This window comes from Gallus gallus, chromosome 2, assembly GCF_016699485.2.
Source record: "Gallus gallus isolate bGalGal1 chromosome 2, bGalGal1.mat.broiler.GRCg7b, whole genome shotgun sequence".
Lineage (NCBI taxonomy): Eukaryota > Metazoa > Chordata > Aves > Galliformes > Phasianidae > Gallus > Gallus gallus.
Window position 1 is genome coordinate 117,850,791 of NC_052533.1, and position 22,060 is coordinate 117,872,850.

At 38.5% G+C, this 22,060-nt stretch overlaps 1 protein-coding gene and 1 long non-coding RNA gene across 6 annotated transcripts in view; one reads left to right on the forward strand and one right to left on the reverse strand.

Moving 5' to 3' along the window:
• The window catches only part of JPH1 (junctophilin 1), a 79,691-nt gene that overhangs the window by 23,424 nt on the left and 34,207 nt on the right, over window positions 1-22,060 (reverse strand). For all 5 annotated transcript variants that reach the window (XM_015282877.4, XM_015282876.4, XM_015282875.4 and 2 more), the window contains exon 3: window positions 1,705-1,823. In XM_015282877.4, the coding sequence (XP_015138363.2) occupies window positions 1,705-1,823 (119 nt within the window). The remainder of the gene's footprint in view (window positions 1-1,704; window positions 1,824-22,060) is intronic.
• LOC112531866 lies at window positions 183-5,041 on the forward strand. Its single transcript, XR_005858036.1, has 4 exons — window positions 183-570; window positions 3,489-3,640; window positions 3,736-4,130; window positions 4,672-5,041. It is a non-coding gene; the product is annotated as an uncharacterized LOC112531866 (long non-coding RNA).

Sequence of the window (22,060 nt, forward strand, 5' to 3'; positions counted from 1 at the left end):
AACTTTTTTACAGAAAAGTGTATGTACTATAAATTTTGTCTCTCTCTTTCTTGTTGATTTGCTACATATATTTACTCCTTACTGACAGCACACCTCCTGATCAATCAAAGCTTTTCAAGCTCAGAGAGAAAAAATTACATTTTCCCACCATATTTTCAAGACAACTTAGCACAAAGGAAAACTTTTTCTGATTAATTTCTTGGTGTCACATTTCATACCATCACGTACTTATATTTTCTCTTGAGTCTTCTAACCATTTCTTTATTTCAGGGGCTCAGCAGCTTTGAAATACTTTCAACCCAGGTGCTTTAACTTCCCAATTTTTATCCTCAACCAAGTTTTCCTTTGACAGGTTCCCTGCTATTAGTTCTTAGCATGACTAAAATTAGGATTTCTTAACTTATGACCAATGAGATGAACTGCTGCTATAGACTGGGAATTCATCAGCTGACAAAAGAATGAAATAATGAAAAAAAGAAAACGATTTCAGTATCATGGGAGTAAATATGGGCCACTAACATGATGAATCCAGAGACAAGGATGTATAGAAGCGATTTCCAGCAGTGAAAGGTACGTACTGATATGTTAAAGCCTGTAAAGTCTTACTATTTGAAATACTTCTGCAGAGCAATGTCTAGAATTCTGGTCACCCATGTGACACATGCTCACCCAAGAAAGACGCATTTAAACCTGGATACAAAGGTAGACTGCAAGACTTGTAAGCCTCAACCCTCCCAACCTCAATACATACAGATTGCTCTTTACTAGAGAATACTTAGAAATAATGAATAAAATAATTATTTAAGCTAACTAACAGTGACTTAAGAACAAGTCATATACAGTAATCATTTACACTACAAGTGAAGGAAAGGTCTGGACTATTAGAGAATGCTGAAAAAACAGAGTTCTTTGGTTGTGGGGCAATTGTATCTGCCTGCACCCACAATCTGAGTGCAATTAAGGATAAATGAGTTTGTATCTGAAAGAAAGATGTGCAGAAGATGAAGGCAAGCAAACATGAATCTCAGAGCTATAATCTCTATTAGCATAACGATACAGACAAGACCTAGAAAAGTAGTAACACAGTATAGCTTTACTCATTTTATAGGTGAAAGAAAGGAAAGGCTTTTGAAAATACAATGAATTGGATAGATGCTATTCCATTTTACCTATTCGATTTTAAGCTACGGAGCAGTACATAGACATATTAATCTCATGGAAAGATATCAGAAAAAAAAATAAAGTAAAATCCATATTGCTTCTTTTTATAGCAACTTCCCAAACCATGTGTGTATTGGCAAAGCATCCTCCAGAGAACAGGCTGTAGCTAACCAAGACTGTCAAGATTTCCCTCAGACAGTAAAAATACTAAGGATATTTCCCCTAATAACACTACAGAAACAATCTCAATTTCTGTTTATTTATGTTCTCTGATGTCTTATGTTGGCATCATCTTGAATAAGCCAAAGCTGTAAGCCTGATTCCAACTTTTTGACACTTCACTGTTTAATACAAAGCAGTATCAACAAATAATTAAAAAATGAAAACAAAATCTCCTGGAGCAACATAAAGTCTTCACTTCCTAACTACTGTTTCTGTAAAAATGACAGCGTTCAAAACGGAATAATATTTAACATTTAACACAGAATCATTTTACTGTGAGGAAGAAAGACTAGCCACAAACCAAAACCAATCTATAATTACCTGGTTGGTAGAAATTTGGTGAAAGTTCTCTGGCAACTGCTCTTGCAATATCACATTCCTGACGAGCAGACTGAGCAGCCTGATCCGCAGCATCAGCTTTAGCTCTTGCATGTGCAGTTCTGTGCAGAGTAGAAAACAGGTTATATGCAGAGGAGTCTTTTATATGTTGCATCAATGAGAGAGTAAAGTATTGCTTCCCTTAGCTACCGTACATTGTACTGTACAGTACACTGTTATGACCACATGCTCCCTACAACTGCAAATCAAAGCATACAAATTACTCTTCTCAGTTCTTCAGCCCTGCTCATCCTTTGTATCATATTTACTTGTAGGTACGCAATTCACAACCCAGCTTTATAAACTTTCCAAGTAGAAAAATAAGAAATATGTAAATGAAACTGAGACAGATTATTGAAAACAGTTCAAAATACTTTCACGAAGTAGTCTGCCCTTGGCTTCTCCTTTTTTTTTTCCTTCTGTTGTTTCTTAAAAAGTCTTAAGAATAGCTTGTGCAAATGCCTCAGATTTGCACATCAGACTGTGCAAACTGATTGTTGTGTTACTGCATGATCACATTGCTTTTTCTCCCATCTTCCTTCATCAGTTCATTTTTAAATGGTCATCTGTTTAAAAATTCCTGATGGCAGTGCTCGCTGCGTATCTCAGTGCTAGCAGATAGCCTACAGCTATAAAATGGTTCGTTAGAACTGAGGAGAAGCTAAACATTGCAGAAACAGCAGAGTTTTTCAGACTTACTCAAGAGATTAATAACATTTCTGAAACAGTTATATTTAATTTCATGATCTCAGGAGTTTTCTTACTGTGTTCCAGCTGAAAATTGAAGGAAGAGTAAATTAGGAGGACAATAAAAGCAACCGTTTGTATCCCATGCGTCTGGCAATACTAATCAAAAGAAATAAAATAAATGAAACCCTCAAATTTTCTATTACTTCTATCTAAAAATTCAGTTTTATTTTCAAGGAATAAAGAAAAGTGCTGTGTGTTTTAGACAAAGGAAGAATTAAAAGTTAGCACTGACTTGGATGAGTAGGAGATTAACAGTGTGGCAGACTGCATTTCTAAAAAGATGCTTAATCCCACAGGGTTCTAGTATAAACACTGACATAAAAAAATCCCACAGACAGTTTCATCTGTGGTGCCTGGAGAAGATTTATTTAAGATATGTTCTCCCTAAAAAGTGTAAGGGGATAAATGCTGAATGTTATTTCAAAGCTTAGCTTGTCATAATTTAATGGATAAATATCAGCTCAAGTTGCCTTTTCATCGGTCCCCCGAGGTCTCTAAAAAAAGATTAGAATAGCAAATAAGTGACAACACCTTTAACTTGAAGTCAGGATCAGGAAAGAAACTGTTAATCAAAACAAACACGCTGTATAATCCCATATGTACTCCGTGCAGTTCATGAATGGTTGTACGGTATGTACTTGCTTAGTAACAGTAATCAAAACTGTTCTTTCTCTATAATCATTATTTTCAATTAGATGAGCTATTCTTAGCTCCTGCATAATTATGTCTATGTAGCATAAACCTAATGAAGCAATCATAGCACTGGGACACAGTTTTATGAGACAATAATGTCTGCACATGGATAAACTAGACTCTGATCATCCTATTGTGATGATAGAACAACCAGACTATTCTCATGTAAAAATAGTCTAATGCTATTGGCACAGCTGCAGTAGACATTTTAAAAGCTAATACACTAAATGACCAGTATTGGAAAATCGTACTGCCAGTTGTTTATTGATGTGAATTTTCTGTAGTATTATAGCCAAGAAGCAAATGACACATCCCGTCTAAGCGTGTATGAAAGTGGCAGAGGCATTGAATGGAGACACAGATAATGAGCTAGTGATGCTTGGCCACATGAAGTGCGGCGGAAGCAAGTCACAGCAGGAACACACAGGAACAGAAGGTAAATGAACGCTACCTTGCTTGGCTGCCCTAACTCACACCTTTCATTTTTTTTAACCTATCACTTCCTGCTGTTCTGCTTTTTTGTACCGGCAGTCAGGAGCCCCGGCAGATCAGGACGGAGTGGCTGCTGAGATATGAGTGCTGCCGATACACCAAAAATAGAGATACACCACAGCATAGAGGGATGAGGCAGCACGAGCTACAGGAGAGCAGGGACAGAAGAGCAGCACCAGTGTCCGTGCTCCTGGGCAGGCCTTCTGCCAGCCAAACAGCAACGTGTGCACATGGCCGTGCAGAGACATCTCCCTAATGGCCTCTTCAGTGAGCACCAGCACAGTACTTGGCAAACAGAGAAAGAACAGAAGAAACGGGCAGAGTCCAGCTTCTGTATCTAACAGAGCTGTGCACTCCAGCTGTGAACACGTGCTTTTCACTTCATGCTATTTGTTTTCTATCACCTTGTTGTCAGGATACTTTACTAACTGGCGGTGTGTACTTTTTTCTTTCAATTTGCAATCATATAGTCAGATTTTTTTTTTTTTGTTTTTACTTCCTGCACGCTCACTTCTGTCAGACTCAAATAATTTTTCAGCTGCTTTTTTATTGCTTCTCATTCTCAATTCCATGCTTGCTTTCCCTGTATGTTTTCCAGATTACCTCCTTGGCACTATGTTTTATTTGTACTTGCTTTATTCTGCCTTGCACTGACCCCCCCACTAGCAGCGATATTATCAGAGGCTATGGAGAGAGATATTGGTTTGGAATGGTGATTATTGTAAGGGAGCTGGCAAAGCCAGACAGCCCCACTGAAAGGTAACTCCATCTACACTTCACACAGCATGAGAAAGCCTACTTCTTCAACTCGTATCCTGAAGTAATTTCGCCACTGTGAAGTCTTGCAGCTTGGTACATTTTCAGTAATTCATCATGGGCGTTTAAGTCTACTACGTATCCAGTCAAAATCAACCACATTTAAACAACCAACATCTTTTTGAGAACTCTTTTTTTTTCTTTTTTTTTTTTTTCCAGAGCACTCTACTCATGTTGCTGTAACAAGGAATGTCTATGAGAACTTTTCGAAGAGGAAACTCAAAAACATTTTCTCCTCTTTCCCAACCAAAAAAAGACTTCTGCCTTACATGCTGTTCCACACATTCTACAGGCAGAGTTCATCTCAAGTTTCAGCATCAAGGCAGACACTATGTAGGAAAGTACGCAGCAATCCACAAACTGCAAAACACTATGGGAAAACAGTGACGTGTTCTGCAATGATGCATTCAGGTTCCTGTTCACTGTAAAAGGCACTGCAATGATTTTTCTTTTAATTCAACAGATGATACTTTGTGAAAATTAATTCTCAGCAACCGTATCACATAATACACATTACCAACTTTTGAAATGCTGTGTGTATTTATTTATATTTGCATCTATTGAAAGCATTAATATTCCATGACATGTCTCAGATGTGCTTACAAGCTTTCAAACCAGTATAAAACTAATGTATTAAAAACCAACACAGTTCACATTTAGAGAGACAGCGTGCCACCTAACTGATGAGTTCACAATAGTCTAAATGCATTCACAGTTCTATCTGTGGCAGGAATCAGGATGTACTTACATTAAAAAATGAACTCACAGCAACAGCCACAAGTTTAGACATAGCACTGGTATGGTATGTGGAGCCTGTAAACATATCAGCCTACGTCATGATTGAATAAGGGCTGCAGGACCAATGATTAACTGCATAACTGCTATTAGAAATTTCATCTGGACTCCTATCAGAGTCAGAATTTAAAAGCCTAAGCTTTCTGGACTGTGGGACAATTGGTACCACTACCAATGTCTTTTTTCTCTGGTTGGTTGTGTTGGTAAATATATAGATGGATTCTGAGCTACACTCAAGGGATTAGAAGCACAGACTTGGAGGGGATCATACTGTGTCCCCTTCCAGCAACACTACAAGCAGATTTCCATCTACTTATGTCTCAGAAGTGACTTGGAGGGGGAATACTGAGGGCTGAAGGGCTTAAACATTATCTAGCACTCTGTAGCAACAATGCTTCTATATAACACCATTTGTCTTGAATGCATTATGTAATATTTATCTAAATTTAAACTCCATTTAGAACTGTCCATTACCCTTGAGATTATTTTGTATTTCCATTATATCCTTCAATGTATTTGTAATTCATGTCCAGACAGTGTCAACTGAAAATGTAAGTAACATATTCACTTTCTTTCATTGATCTTTCAGCTTATATTAAGCACAGGGATTCCAACATAAAGCTTCCTGAGTATTTCTTGATATATATATATAATTTTCTCACCTTTCAGTTTGCCAAACATATGAACTACAATTATGTTCCTGAATACAAATCCTAAATTAATAATCTTAATAATGTTACTTACTAACAGGTTTCCATATTGTAAAAAAAATAAATGAATCAGTAAAGGTTAAACCTGCATAAAATACTCAGAGATATACAAGGGCTGCTCAGAAAGTAATGCCTCCTATTTTATTAAGTTGGTCCATGACATCAGAGGGAGATGTTGCTATGGCAGTAGAGATATAACCCACCAACATTCCATTATATTTTATTGCCATGTGACAGATGGCAGCTGAGGGGCAGTTTGACAAAATGGTGTCTGACACGGAAGTGTGTATGAAGCAAAGGTGTGTCAGTGAACTCCTTCATGAGAAAAAACAGGTACCCACTGACATTCACTGATACTTAGTGCATGTTTTTGAAGACTGAACAGTGGACGTGAGCACTGTGAGGTGGTGGATGGTGTGTTTCAGCAGTGGTGACAGCGATGTGAAAGACCAGCAACATTCTGAATGCCATGAGCAGCTGTCACACCATGAAATGAACAGCGTCTTGATCAGCTCATCCATGTGAATCGGTGGGTTACGACTAGGGAACTGCATGTGGAGATGAATATTGGCATAAAAGTACTGGAAACAGTGGTGGCAATGCTGGAATATCACAAAGTTTGCACCAAGAAGGTCTCACAAATGCTTCACATAGGAACAGAAAGAACACCATATGCAACTTTGTCAGGACCTACTGAACCAACACGAGGCTGAAGGCGACAGTTTCCTGGATCATGTCATTACCAATGAGGAGTCATGGTGTCACAGATGTGAGCCAGGATCAAAATGGCAGTCCATGAAGTGGTGACATGAAAACTGATGTGCACTGTCCTTTGAGAAAGGAAAGGGGTGATCCTTCTGGATTTCCCAGAACCTGGACAAACAATCATATCCAAACACTAAATTTGCTAATAATAAAATTTGCAAAAATGCTTAGCTAATGTTGGTGACTATGCTGAAAAACAGTGTTTTGTAGCTGAGAATTTGTTCTACCAAACAGTGTTATTGTGCTCTTTGTATCCATTGCTGTTTCCATGGAAATAAATAAGATATGTTAATTTCAGAGAGACCTATGTATTTAGAATCATAGAATTATAGAATCATAGAATCTCTAAGGTTGGAAAAGACCCACAGGGTCATCCAGTCCAACCATTCGTTCACCCTTCACCAATGGTTCCCGCTAAACCATGTCCCTCAACACAACATCCAAACGCTCGTTGAACACCACCAGGGTCGGTGACTCCACCACCTCTCTGGGCAGCCCATTCCAGTGCCTGACCACCCTTTCAGAGAAGTAGTATTTCCTAACATCCAGCCTGAATCTTCCCTGGCACAGATTGAAGCCATTCCCTCTCGTCCTATCACTAGTCACCCGAGAGAAGAAGCTGACCCCCAGCTCACTCCAACCTCCCTTCAGGTAGTTATAGAGAGCAATAAGGTCTCCCCTGAGCCTCCTCTTCTCTAGACTGAACAATCCCAGCTCCTTCAGCTGCTCCTCATAAGGCCTATGCTCCAGACCCCTCACCAGCTTTGTTGCCCTAAATTTAATTTAATTTAATTTATGGCAATCATCAGATTTGTCTGAGTAACTTCACATATTGCAGTTTACTACCTATATCATCCCTTCTGAAACGGGGGAACTGAAACCGACTTATTTAAAAAGTCCCTTTTTTCCTCAATTCTAAAATTCAGTTATATTTTCTAGTAAGCAAAGAATCCTATGTTGTTGGTTGCTTTTTTTCTTCCATGTATGAAATTTTACAACCTTTTCTTCTATCTTTTGGAGGCTGAACTCTGCAACATTTCTATAGATATCCAAAGAGTTTTAAGGATTAGAGGAGACCATGAGGAAGAGAAAATTTTGAAGGAATAATTCCTCAGTAGATTAATTTTTTTTTTAACCCTATTTCCATCTATGCATTTTTTTATATGGCAATCGAGAGACTGTCATTTATCAAACGCACTAATCATCTTGCTCATCTTCTTTCAGTGATAATACTGAGTGGAAAACTATTCTCTTATGGTAGGATAAAATTATGTCTGTGCACAACTACACAGCGTTACTTAGGAACCCTAGGCTCTATCTTCATTACTCTCAGCAACTCAGTACTGTAGTACAGCTCAGAAGTCAGGCTATGTCATTGAATATCAACAAGAAATGGGAGTTTCAGAGAAACAGAGCAGTAAAAGAATTACGTACAAATATTGCAACATGAGAACTTCATGTCATTGAGAAACTTAAAGTGCTTATAAAGTGCAGACTGGACTGACCAAATGAAGCATATGTCTTCAATCAAGAGAGCCAGAACTTAAACTCTCTGAAGTGCTTTATTTGATTAATCTCCTTTATGTCTTGCTAGATTTCAGTTTCAGGAAGCTTGGCACTACTAGCAAACTTTCATGTAGTGAAGCATAAGCAGAGCTATTATATGCACAGTGCTGGAACCTTGGCCCACACAATCTCACCTAACGGATTTTGCTTCTGTAAACTCCTCTTTTCCAGTCTCAATTTGTACCTGCATTCTTTTTCCCTCTCAGTTCTATTCCATATTGGAAGAACTGAAAAAATACTATTTTTACTTAAAAACTCATGAAAAATGGAGGAAATTCCATAGAATTGGCAGACAGTCAATCTGGTTTCAGTACTTGAGAAAATAACCTGAGGGTGCTGACTAGGTTGCCAGATGTCAGTCCTGAGCATAAATAACAGCATAAATAAACAGGGTCCACAAAGATTTATAGGCTAACAGCATATAATGCCAGAAACCATGCCTTAACAAAAAGTAGATTTTGCCAAACACTTCATACATATATAATGATTACAGACCTAATACCTCATCAAGATTGCCTTGACTTAACAAGTCTTTGCTTGCCTTGACCTGGGTTTTTTTTCAAGGTTTCTGACTTTTTATACTATGGCAAAATAATTAAATATCATAAATTGCATCCAATTAAAATAAGGCACATCAAAATGGCTTAGAAGCTAATTCACCGACATCTCAAAACATAACCTAGAAGACATCAGAATAAGGGGTTCACATATGCATTTTACTTTAGGAACTGATTTTTGCTCCAAAGTAGTTAAATATTTTAGTTTTATAACATCTCAATAAAATCTAAAGCATACAGTGTTAGAGATGGCATATTATACAACTTTCTGATTCAAACAAAACCCAGAAGGAAATTTTATTGTGTTATACCCTAAAGTTCAAGGATAATAACTCCAAAAAGCATTGCATTTGACTGTACTAAAACAGAACACAGTGAAAGGAAAAACCTAGCCAGTACTAGAGACTGACATGGAAAGTGGCACAGGAATATGAGATCAGCTTGGATGGCCCCACACTGAAGCAAAAGGAAGGTGTAGAGACAAAAAACAAGTGTAAACAAGAACTTGTTACTGCCCTCCAACATAATCCAGAATCAACAAAACCACTGATGGAACAGTACCCAACTCATCTATGTCTCAAGAAGGGAAAAGTCAGAACCACAGAATAATCAAAGTTCTGAAAAGAAAAGCTTTTTGACCTAAGCTTCCACAATCTCACATCTACTCATTGGAATAACACTGAGAAGACACCATAGTGTACAAATGGATATTCAAGAGTGGAAAATGTAGAAGACAAAACGAAGAAGACCAACATTTCAGAAAGGCACGGCTGGTACAACCATTAGAAGGCAAATCTGGATGTACTCAACTTTGAAATGCTTTGAATAAATTTTATGTAAAAAAAGATTTCAAAATCTTGCAAATGATATTAGGCAGTGTAGTAAAAATCTTCTTTAATCCATTTTCTGAGAAAAATAACATGGTCTTTCGTTTACAGGAAGTGAGATTAGACGATTTAGAGGCTGTTTACATTACGTATTTCAGACGTCTGACATCAGTGTCTCATTTAAGACATCCCTCTTGCTACACCAAAAATAAGAAACTTTAAACATTTGCAGCATGATCCTCTGAACTTCATGGATGACCACTCCTGCAGTGGTCTCTGTGAGCATACTCTGTCGTGCCTATGAATGTAAACAATCTTACTGTGAACATCAATCTATGTTTTTACTACAGATTCAATCTTCTTAATGCTTGTTTAAAACCTGTTTGCATACTCCTTTAGACACCTATGGTCCCTTTAATAAAAACAGAACTGATTCACAATTCAAGGGTGCTGAGGTAACTGTTTCTGTAATTTATGCCAGTCACACGTGGGGTCAGCAGTTCAGAAAGATTTCAGAAGAATGAAGGATAGCATTTCAAAAAAGATGGTATTTCTGAAAACCCACTTTTAACATAAAGCTGTTAGTCCTATTTCCTTCATTGGCCTTCTGGCCCTGAAGACTCTCTCACATGTTCACAAAAAAACCTCACATGCAGATGTCAGAATTTAAAGGGTGGTTTTAGATTGCTGTTAAAGCATCACTAGACAAGCTGCAATTACACTGCACTCTCCCTAACCTTAGGTGTTCCACTAGCCTGGCATTATTTATGTTCACACCAGACAATCTGCCCATGGATAATACACATCTTCATGTGATGTATTCACTTTCATTCATTATTCTGTCAGGAGCTTGAATGAGCAGAGTTTTTCTTTCTTATTGATTGTACTTCATCTCAGCACTAGCACAGAAATCTTAAGATGATACAGTCATCAATTTCAGCAAGATGAGCAACATAATTTCACACAGAAAGCAAGCTCTCCTGTGGGGCAACTTACAACTCAGTGGACAAAAACTAGTCTTGTATATTATGCTCCTAGGGTATTTTCCCAATGGTGATTTCACAGACGGTACCTTTTCATGTCACTAACTCCCAAGTACATCTAGAGTATACATCTTGATGTGCATTTGTCTATCCTTCTTCATCAGACAGACTACATCCTAACTGATTTTATTACGAAGTCTCCTTAGAGAGCAATATTTTCTTCCAGTGTCCTAGCCTCTTAATGGTAATTCCTGCAGACAGGAGATTTTTGGAAAAGATAAAAATCTGCCAGCAAACCATTTGTTGTTTCTGATCACCATGGCCAATTATGCTGGTTGACTACAGCAACTGAACCTAGGTGGAAGCATAAAAAAACCCCAGAACACTCTTGAGCTTCAGCTGCTCCTGATGATATAGCTATGAAAAAAATAGGAGGTAGAAATGCATCTCTTTCCTTCATCATAAAAAATGAGTTTCAAGGAAAAAGAACTCCATGCAATAATGATTTAGCACAGAAAAAAAGAAAATCCACTGAAAGAAATGGGAACACAGGGACTGCTGTGACCATTTGCTTACAGAATTTCTAGGGTGCATTTAGAGCAGTACATTTTCCACCCGTCAAATTTTATTTTATTTTTAAACTGTACTGCTCTCTACACCTGTGACAAATGAAATACAATGGTAGGTATGACAAGAATGCTATCATCAATACTAATATATGGCAGCTCTTCAAGGTCCTGCTCATAGGAGAGCAACAACAAATCATGATCCCAGGAATACAGATGGATGAAAAATAAAAACAGCTTGCAGGAAAAGGAAGAGATTAGGAGGTATCTTTGCATCCAAAGAGACTGTTTTCAATTTAAACAATAGTATTTTTCATCGTTCCACTGAATTTAATCACTTTCAAACGTTTGTAAAAATAAGAAAAATAAAATATGAAAAGTACATTTTAAATTATTTATAATTAGAATAATTCTAGAAAATTTTCAGAAGCCCCGTTCATCAATAAACATATTAATGAAAACCATGCTAAACATTGTCCTTAACAATGTCTGTATTCCTTCTCTACATAGAACTGGTATGCTTTCTTAGGATAAGAACTTTTTAAAAGTAATGGAGGGAAAACAGTCCACTGTGTCACCTATATCTTTTCCAAACGTTTAGCACAAACTTATTTCAATCATTATCTCAGGATAATACTTGTAGGGAATTGAAATCTTAACAAATGAGAATATGTAATTCTACTTAAACGAAGTGCACAGTAGACTTATTGGAAAATAAACATAGAAACACAGAATCATTCAGTTTGGAAAAGATGTCTAAGATCATCTAGTCCAACTGTCAATCCATCACCATCATGCCCAGTAAATTATGTCCTCAGGAGCTACATCTACACCTTTCTTGAATATCTACACCTATCTTGAAATCACCAGGGACAGTGATTCCACCACCTCCCAGGGCAGCCAGTTCCAATGCTCCACCACTCATTCAGAGAAGAAACCTTTCCTAATATCCAACCTGAACCACCTGTGGTGCAACTTGAGGCCATTACCTTTCATTCTGTCACAAGTTACTTGGGAGAAGAGAGTGACCTCCCACTTTGCTGCAACTTCCCTTGAGGTAGTCAATCATTTCAGACACAGGGCAGGTGACAGTTATTTCAGTTTCTGTTGTCTCTTGCACGAAGAAAATCTGGGCTTACAACAAATATAATTACAACAAATACAGTTAGTAGCTTTAAAAGAAATTTCTCTCACATAGGTAACACATGCATAAGTAAGTACATGTGTATACATTAACCCTCTGTCAGCGATCTACAGTGCTACCCAGTCTGAAAGAAGGACCACCATATCCTGTCAGCTAAGAGAAAATTTGAAGGAAAAAAAAAAGAACATTGCTCTCTGCTGGTTCCGTGAGGGCTGATGAGCTCAGCCAGATGCCTGAGGGCACTCTGAGGAGTCCACACTGCTGAAAGTTCACAGCAGGCTATTATTCCTGCTTCAGAGTGGTCCTTAACTGCTTTGTTCAGCTGAAGTCATGCAGATCTGCACTGTGAGGCTAAAGATTAATTTCTGTATTCTAATGTAGTAATCACATGTAAAAGTAACAACTTATTTCAGATTCAAGGACTCTATTGTTTTGAGCCTCTCTGAACAGTCACGGTCTATTTGCTCCTTTTAATTTGCTTAGAACAGCCCCTGTAGCCCTGACATTCTTCTCCTGCCTTTTCCAGCAAGCAAGAATTCTCTTTTCTAAGCCACTAGTAACAGAATTTCAGTATAAATACAATTACACGCCATGAAAGAGGAAGTATATCTCAATATTATCAATACTAATTTCTTGTTTTTCTCTTTTCACATAAAGAGATTTATCAGGTTTGACAGATATACCTAGAGGTTGATGGGTTTTACTGATCTATGAGTAGGCACTACTATGAGTAGGCACTGGAGCAACTACTAAGACAAGAATCTGCAAAATAACCTGCCCACCACCTCCACCAAAAAGCTCTTTCTGCTACATATCACACAGAAACACAAAATGATTGATGGGGGAAGGGTCTATATGGTCCAACCCCTGCTCAAGTAGAGTCACTCAGAAGAGGGTGCCCAGAACCATATCCAGGTGGCCTTTAAAGATCTCCAAGTAGGAGGCTCCACAGCCTCTCTGTACAGCCTGTGCTAGTTCTCTATCACCAACAGATATACTCCCTTGTTATTTGCAGAATGTAATTTCTAAAACTAACACAAGTCTAAAAATGAACACCAAATAGTATTTTTGTGAGATCTGGTGCCCTATTAGGCAAATCCCGAGCCTCAAAAATTACATCCAAGGTATCCTAAATACATTACCTTCCTAAAATGCAGACCTCTGAGCTTTGATGAGAATTGGAGAGGGCAACATGTTGCTTCTTCTCTCTTTTCCTTGGCAAAACCACTATAGCCTTGTCAGTTTGCACGAAGTACTGGATTTGCTGTGCTCCACAGAATGATGGTGCTGCACAGGCACAAGAGCCTTTTCAATGTATTAGCCATTACTACATATGTATCAATTAAGGTCTTTACTCTCTATGTCTTCAATAAGTAACACTACAGGAGTAGCTGGGGCTACTACAGCAATTCCTGTAGCTGGCTGCTGTTGGCTGAACTCCAGCAGGTGAGAGGAGACTACTTTTGCATGCTATTTTTCTTGAGGACATCGAAGGAGTCTCATCATGCTATGGGCATACATCATGACAGGGGAAGGGCTTATAAATTCTGAGAAAGGCAGTATCCTGGAACAAGCTTGTAGGCTGGGTGAATTATCTTGTCGGGTTGTGTACAAGATAAGATGATCCTTCTTAGAGTTTGTATGAATCCATCTTCACCTAATGTGTACCTTATTTTACAAATCCCATGGGCAAATATGAAGGTCAGAAGCACAGTAGGCCTCAGTGTTGCCTTAGTTCCTCTACTGAAGCCTACACTGATGAGGCTTAAAGAAGGAGTGGATGATGCTCTTGAAGAACTACTGAAAGAGCAGGAAAAGTAAATATTGTAAGGAAAGTAAACCTTGCAGAAATTGATAATTCAAGAATATCAGTGCAAGGTAATTCATTGATTATCCAATTTTATATAATTAGCAAAATAATAGCAATAAAATTCTCTTGCTCAAGTCAGATTTTCAGCTATATCTATCAATGAAGTTTATGTTCACTGAACATAACGTTTGACCTTACGCTGAGCTGACAATATCTAAAAAATGTGAAGGTCTGCTCAATATAGCCATCTTGCTGCTCTGTCATGAACATAGTTCAGCAGCAAGTGGATGTATATGGAATATGATTTCAAATTAGAAATGAGAAGATGTTTGGTCATAAATAGAGACTCACTCTTGAATCCTATTAAATAAATAACATTTTCACTCTCTGTGAGATAGATGTGTAGTGAAACGCCTGCTGAGATTAAGGAAATCTTTGCTATGAAGCACAGTACTGAAAAGAAGACTGCTAATGTACCATAACACATTAGTTATTGAATTCTATGGACCTCCTTCAACATAACTTGGAATGGGCTTGTGCTTTGGGCAGTTTCTTGTTCTTACTCTTGAGTATGCAAATTCAGCTATGAAGTATTACAACGTCTGCTTTTTCTTCAAAGGCTAGCAAGTTTGGTAGTGAAGTACTATTTCAAATAGTCAAATTGTTGCTGAAAATACAAGATACAAAACAACCTCCATTGAAAGGGCAACATGGAAACTAAATTCCTATAAGGCAATCAATCTGGAATTCCACAGAAGAGGCAGAAATACATATATACACTTATGAAAGTTAAAAAATCTTCAGTCTAACATTTTAATGTATTGCATGTTCACTGCAATTCATATACGTAGAAATGCAACCTCTCTGGTAGTTTGTTAAAAAAGAATGATATACTTTTTCTCCTGTTTTCTGGGTCTGAACAAGAATTGAAACTGCAAGGCTGTTCAGTTCCATGTTATTTGGAAGGAAATCATACAGCTCACTACATTCTCTCTCATCATCAAGTTATCTAGGTGGAGTTTTTAACTTAAACATACCATAAAAAGTGTTAAAGTTTAACTTTAACTTAACTTTATTTCATAAAGAGTGACAGCATCATGGAGAATTTTGAGATACAGGAACTGCAGACTATGAATCAGTCTTATAATTTAAACATGAAATAATAAAATAAAGTATTACCAGTCTGTAAGTGAGAAAATTTATAGACAACTGTGAATTTCTTTAGGACAGGAAAGAAAAGGCCTTTCTTATCTACCTTGAGAAAATGCATGGCATTTACAGTGCCAAGAAAGCGGAAGCTGCATCTATAGCTCTTATAAGAAGTAAGGTCAAGCAAAGGCTCTACAGAGTAGTCACTGCAGATGTAAAGGAAATAAGAGCTGTCTCTAACACAGAAGATTGAAACTACATGTACTAGACAAGACAAATGTTTTTTATAGACAGATGGCTTAGCTCCTAAACAATTAAACTTCAGGGAACAGGAAAAGATAAGAGACTGAAGGGTTGTATTTTCTAGAGCAGGTTTAACAAAGATTGCTGCGTTCTTGTTAAATCTATTAGATTGTCTCAAAAGCATGAATACTGGCCAAGAGGAAAAAAAAAAAAAAAAGAAAAAACAAGTGACTCCAATAGCAGTACTTAGAAGCAGCTGGCTTCTAAGAGAAGACTGTGCTTGGGATGCTGGGACATTATGCTCTTTTGGCAGTTGTACAGTTTGTATTCAGGAGCACACGTGCCCATCTCCCATTGCTAAGGGTCAGAAGTCCCAGATCTTTTGGAGAGTATACAATGCTGTTATCTACATGTTGAAGAACCACAAGCTCTAAAATGGTTCCACTTCCTCCAGAACCCCTGATGCCTACAGCTACATACTTCAGGCAATTGCTGGTCAGGATACCTAGTGTGTCCATTACTTCATGTGACACTACTTGCCTTACAGTGAACCCTTTTATTTCATTAAAATTAAGCTCTTCTATGTTATCCTAAGAGTGAGGTATCACTCTGACCTAAATGAAAAGATTTTTCTTGGCTGTCAAAACCAGTTAGCCAAACAACTGCCACAAAGCTGAGGTGTAGTTTCCTTTCACAAAGGTCAAGTCATCTGTGGCCTCTGACCTTAGGTGTACTTTAGCTTAACAGAATTGCTCTGCATAATTAATACAACTTAGGTGGCTAGATTGGAGTCCTTGTAAAAATATTCAAGCTTTTTTTCTTGCCTATTTCTAAATTAGTCACATGTCTTACTTTAGCTGGTACCCACCACAGTTTTTTTTACTGAATTTAGCAGTCACTCATTAATGCGGATAATCCTGCCTGAATCAGAAACTGAAATAACATGACCTCCCATATGTGAGCCATTCCCATGTGCCTGTCTTTTGAGTTTTCAGACACATTAATGATGTGCCATAGACCCACAACTCTTCCACATACTCATGCCTCACTGGCAAAGCAACAAGAAGATTCTCATCTCTCACTGGTGCAGATCACAGTTTAAAAAAGTGCCTGAAAAAAAAATAACGGGATAGTACTTCATATGAAGACAAGTGACCTGCCAGTTGTGACTCAGTTCAAAGTATCACCCACAAGATATTCCCTTGCCAATAGGGCTGGTGCTGGGCAAATCACCAAACACAGAAAGAATGTCCCCCCTATTCTGTCACTGTCAGAAGGTTCTGGTCAATGGCTCTATGTTCAGGTGCAGGCTGGTCACAAGTGGCATCCATGTCCCCCAGAGGTCTCTCTTGGGACCAGTGCTCTTTAACGTCTATTACCCAGACGGTGTGATCAAATGCATCTTCAGCAAGTTTGTACACAACACTAAGCTGACCAGTGCAGTTGATAAAACAGAAGGAAGGGACCTGGACAAGCTTGAAAAGTGGGCCCACACGAACCTGATGAGGTTCAACAAATCCAAGTGAAGGTGTTGCACTTGGGCCAACAGGGAGAGAGAGGTGATTGTCCTGTGCTTTGCCCTTATGAGGACCCACTTGCAGCACTGCAAGCCTCCCAGTTCTTAAACAGAGTTTATGCTGAGGATGGAGACTGACTTCTTACATGGGCAGATAGTGATAGGACAGGGACGAATGGTTTTAAACTAAAAGAGAGGAAATTTACATTAGATTTTAGTAGGACATTTTCAACTCAGAGGGCAGTGAGGTAATGGAATAGGTTTCCAAGAGAAGCTGTGGAAGCCCCATCCCTGCAGGCATTCAAGGCCAGGTTGGATGGGACCCTGGGCAGCCAGATATAGAGAGTGGCAACCCCGTCCATGGCAAGGGGATTGGAACTAGATGACCCTTAAGATCTCTTCCAATCTACAGCCATTGTATGATTCTATGAGTTCATACAATGAAGAGAGCGGAGACCAGAGAAACAGACCTCCTCGGTAACGTAGAAGTATAAAGTGCACATGGTTTGACAGTTTTGAATCTTGCATAATTAGTATCTCCAAACCATTGATGGATGAGTCTAAGTGGCTCTATCTCATCATTTATAAACAAGATCAGTATTGAGATCAGTACTGGAGTAACTATGGCTACTGGTGGCCATGCTGGGAGCATAAATGGTGCTATCACCTCTTGAATTTACTGCAAGAGTATCAGTACATTGGTAGCTCTTGTGACAGCTTGCCACGGCAGTTGAGCTGCTTCAGAAGATTAGAGTTTTGATCATGAACCTTCCAACCCGTGTTTTCCAGCAGATAAGAGAAGGTATATGAATAGCTGAACACTTTTTTTCCAGAAAAAGAATCTTTGTCTTTCTTGTTGCTCCTGTGCAGGGAAGATTACGTTGGTTGCAAGATGGATTAAATTTGAAGTATTCAGATTTTTATCTGTAGTTTAAAAATCTCTGTGCAAGGGCATCTGAACCAGAGAACAGGAGATCATGACAAACACATATTTTTGGATATGCTGGAAGATTTTTTAAATCTTCATTCAAGCTAAGAGTAAGTATTTTTAATACCTATCACATTCTCTCTTACTATAAGAGGATAATAAAAAACTGTATTTGCTATCTTTATGGCACTGCGTGCAAGTGTGATAAGGCTAAGGTAGGTGTAGGTCCATGAAGGATGCTGTTATTAAAATCAAACAAAGCAACCATGTGGCAGTATAACTTGCCAGAAGCATACACAATACCCAGAGTAATATACACCTGAAGAAGAAATGCCATCTGGTGAGACTGGAGCATGACCGACTGCAGAGGTTCAGCTGAATGTTGCTTGTGTGTGAATGAGATTTTTGCCAGCACATGTCAAGAGCTGAATTTAGCTCTCTTGGAAATGAGATAATTAAGCAAAGAAGAGGCCACCTCCAGCTAATTACTTTTCCTCCTGCAGTAGCTCTGCATTAAAGTCTATGAATTACATCTAACACAAGCTTTAAAAACTCGAAGAATGTGAAATTCAGAAACTTTATTGTTTGTTTTTCTTTAGTTTTTAAGAGATATTTGGTATCCGTCTTTGAAGTAAACTAAAGAGAAAAAAAGATCTATTATGTGGGTTAACTAATAGGACATAATGTCAAAGAACCAAAGAAAACTTCACAACTTCTTTTCTGTTAGTCCTGGCAACGTCACAAGTAAAATTACTCAATGGATTCTTGGCAGGTTATGCCTACTTGCTAATGTCCTTTTGAGTAAGTCTACACGTTATCTCTGAACTTTTCTACAGTTCTTTGTGGTAACACTATCTTTTCAGCTGCATTTTTCTTTTCTCTATGGATGAAAATGATGGCAGAATTAGATTTGTTTTACATGTAAAATATATCCGTGAGTAAATCCATGAATCCTACTTCCTTCAGCTCTGAGTACCTTTCCCAACTTAGCAAAATCCAATCCACTTTCAAATCATGTTAGGAAAAGGCACCATAATCCTAAAACTACAAAAGAGAATTTAGAATAGTTAATCCAAAATACTGTATGTATATAAAATCCCAGCTAAAATGTAATTTAGCAAAGAAAAACAATTTCTACATCACCATTGTCTGTTCATTTACTTACTACAAATGAGACATCTTTAAACTTAAAAAACCTTATTTTTCTCTCAATTTTTACAATGATTTTTGATGGAATAAATTTTCTCTCATAAATTGGTTTCTGTACTTTCTGGGCTGAAAGGCTGTAGGACAGCAAGCAGCCTCACTGATCTCAGATGACAATATTTATGAAAGGTCTGACAGTCTTTCTCTCCCTGATCCTTCAGATGACATTTCTTTAGAGTGCTCAAGAGGAACAAAGCATGTGCTGTTTAAGCAAGTTCCCTGAACAATGGTATTGCCTCTTAACAGTGGCAGGCTTATGTCAGAAAACAGAAACGTTAGAAGGCAAGAAGCCAAGCAGGTTAGTAAGGTAATAAAATATGCTCAGCAGCAATTAAGCTGTGAAAGGGTCTAGCAACACAGTGGTAAGAGAGAACTGAAACTATTTGACAGTATTCTTAGTGAAACGGAATCTTCAGATGGATTCATGGTCAGATGAATTTTACCGGCAAATCTAAATGTAAATGATACAGCTTAGAAAAATCCCTACAGCCCTCAGGATCTTTGACCTGGGCCGTTTTTGCCTTCCCCTTTGTGAATTACAAAGACAAAAATAAATAAATAAATAAATCAGTGAAGATAGTCCCTGAATCCAGGGGTGGAACTACATTCACTCAGACAAAACAGTGCATTTAGGGTAGAAGTTGGAACCACCATTTTTCACCATGTCCAGAGGAATCCTGAGGAAAGAGAATTTTGTCTTTTAAAACATTATTTCTAGCTTAAACTATTCTTGATGCTCTATGTTTCAACCTACAGCAACAGCTATTCTCTGGCAGGCACAGCTTTCTGTGTCTGTCTTTTCCTGTCTGAGGGGCAATGAGAGAACACCAAGTCTTCTAGTCAGTACATTCATGCACAAAATATTCTAAACTAAATCTTTTTAAAATTTGAATGTTTTTCCCAAATAACCTCAATTTTGGAACTTGTTTATTGTTGTAGCTGTGTTTTCTAATCTGTTTCAATATCAGTAAGAAATTAGATTTATTATTAGTTTATATTGCAGCCACCAAGTCTACTTTGACAAGCAGGAGAGCTTAGAAATAGCTATTGGAATTGATGAATGACAAAATAAATTGGCTACAGGAAACAAGTAAAGTTTGGCAATATTAAACAGACATACGTGCTCACACTTTTGGACATTCAAGTGAAAAGGAGAACACTTACCCTATGTTTTTGTATGGCATATTTTTACATGGCAAATGTGGTTTTGTTTTGATTTTGTTTGGTTTTCATTGAAACATTTTTGCACTGTATAAATGTGCCTGGAAGTGCTGAAAACCACAACCTGGCACTAGGAACTGGTGACAGAAGCCTGAGAGGCTATGTCTCTATTGTTCACAATCCAGCTAGAGGTGCTGCCCTCAACTCAATTCTGCAAGATCAGGCTGACCACCACCTCCTCCTGGGCCCTCTACATTGAGCTAATGCTTGGGGTACCACAAGGCGACACAGACCTTCCTGATCTTCAAGAGGGCAGAGGCTGTTGATATCAGCAGCAGAAGCTGGCCCACAACAGCTTCAACCTCAAATGTCATGAGCTCCATGTCTATATCCTGGTTGGCACCCTCTTTGCTACCCTTGCTGTGAAGACTAGTCACACACCCCCCTGCCCACCACCTCCTGGGCAAGCTGGAACAGGACAGATTTCCAGGCCCGAAGATGGTGATACAGACTGTGACGGCTACAAAATAACTAGCACTCTTCTTGCAGAGCCGATCACCCTGGACATGGAGAAGACACTGTCCAGTAGGCAGCTGGAATTGCTCCTGCATGTTTTAACCACAGGGAAATCACACCTGGGGAGAGCCGCACCTCCTGCGGGTGAAAAGGCCAGTGCATGGATGCTTGAAACAGACGCTCCTATGACAAACTGGGCAGTGACCACCTGGCCTCTATGACACGGCTCATTTGCTCCAGAAGCTTTGGACTCTACAAAAAATGCAATAAGCAGTTTGCTTGAAGAAACGCTGACTATGAATGTCCTTCTCAAGGCCTCCCCTAGATTCCTGAGTCAGCTGCCCAGTACCACAGTGAGATGGTTTTAGAATATTGCCAAGGTGCCACAGTCTCTCTGGGCTGTCCCTCCCTAGCACAGCTGAAAGAAACCATCTTTTTCTACTCTCAGCCACTTGCTTTTCCACTCAGATCAGTTCCTGCTTCATGTTTCCAGCTGATCCCTGGTACTCAGGCTTAAAACACGCTTGAAACTCTATTACGTTGCCCAATACGTAACTCCTTGAAAGAAGTAAGGCATTGACAAGGATGAGCAGGAATCTAAAGAGCTTGTTATAAAGACTACTCAACCATCTTCTTACAACTGAGGGCTACAGAGCCTTGGGTCACCCTCTGCTCAGTTCTGTGAGGAAGTGTTTCTGGTTTTGTAGGAAATGTTGGAACCTGGAAAATCTGACAACAAAACATACAACAGCTGCTCCTCTTTCGTAAACAGTTTTGCTCTCAATGCTGGAATTGTTTGTATATTTCCCACAACAAAAACTGACCAGTCCACAAAACAACAGAGCCTTTGTATGACCTATTCACACGATTGTAAAATGCAGGCAAGGATTTCATATCTTAGACAGTTTGAGATATTCCTTCACTAGGGCTCAGCTTGCACTACCATGCAGATTTCATGATATGAAATTAAGAATTGGATCAGATTCAGAAATTGAAATACCACACCTGACAGAGCTAGGCAAAGCAAGCAAGATACTATGAGAACACTGTAAGGGCTGTTTTGGCTTGGGCAACTTTATAGTGTGCTTTTGCAATCACTGCTCATC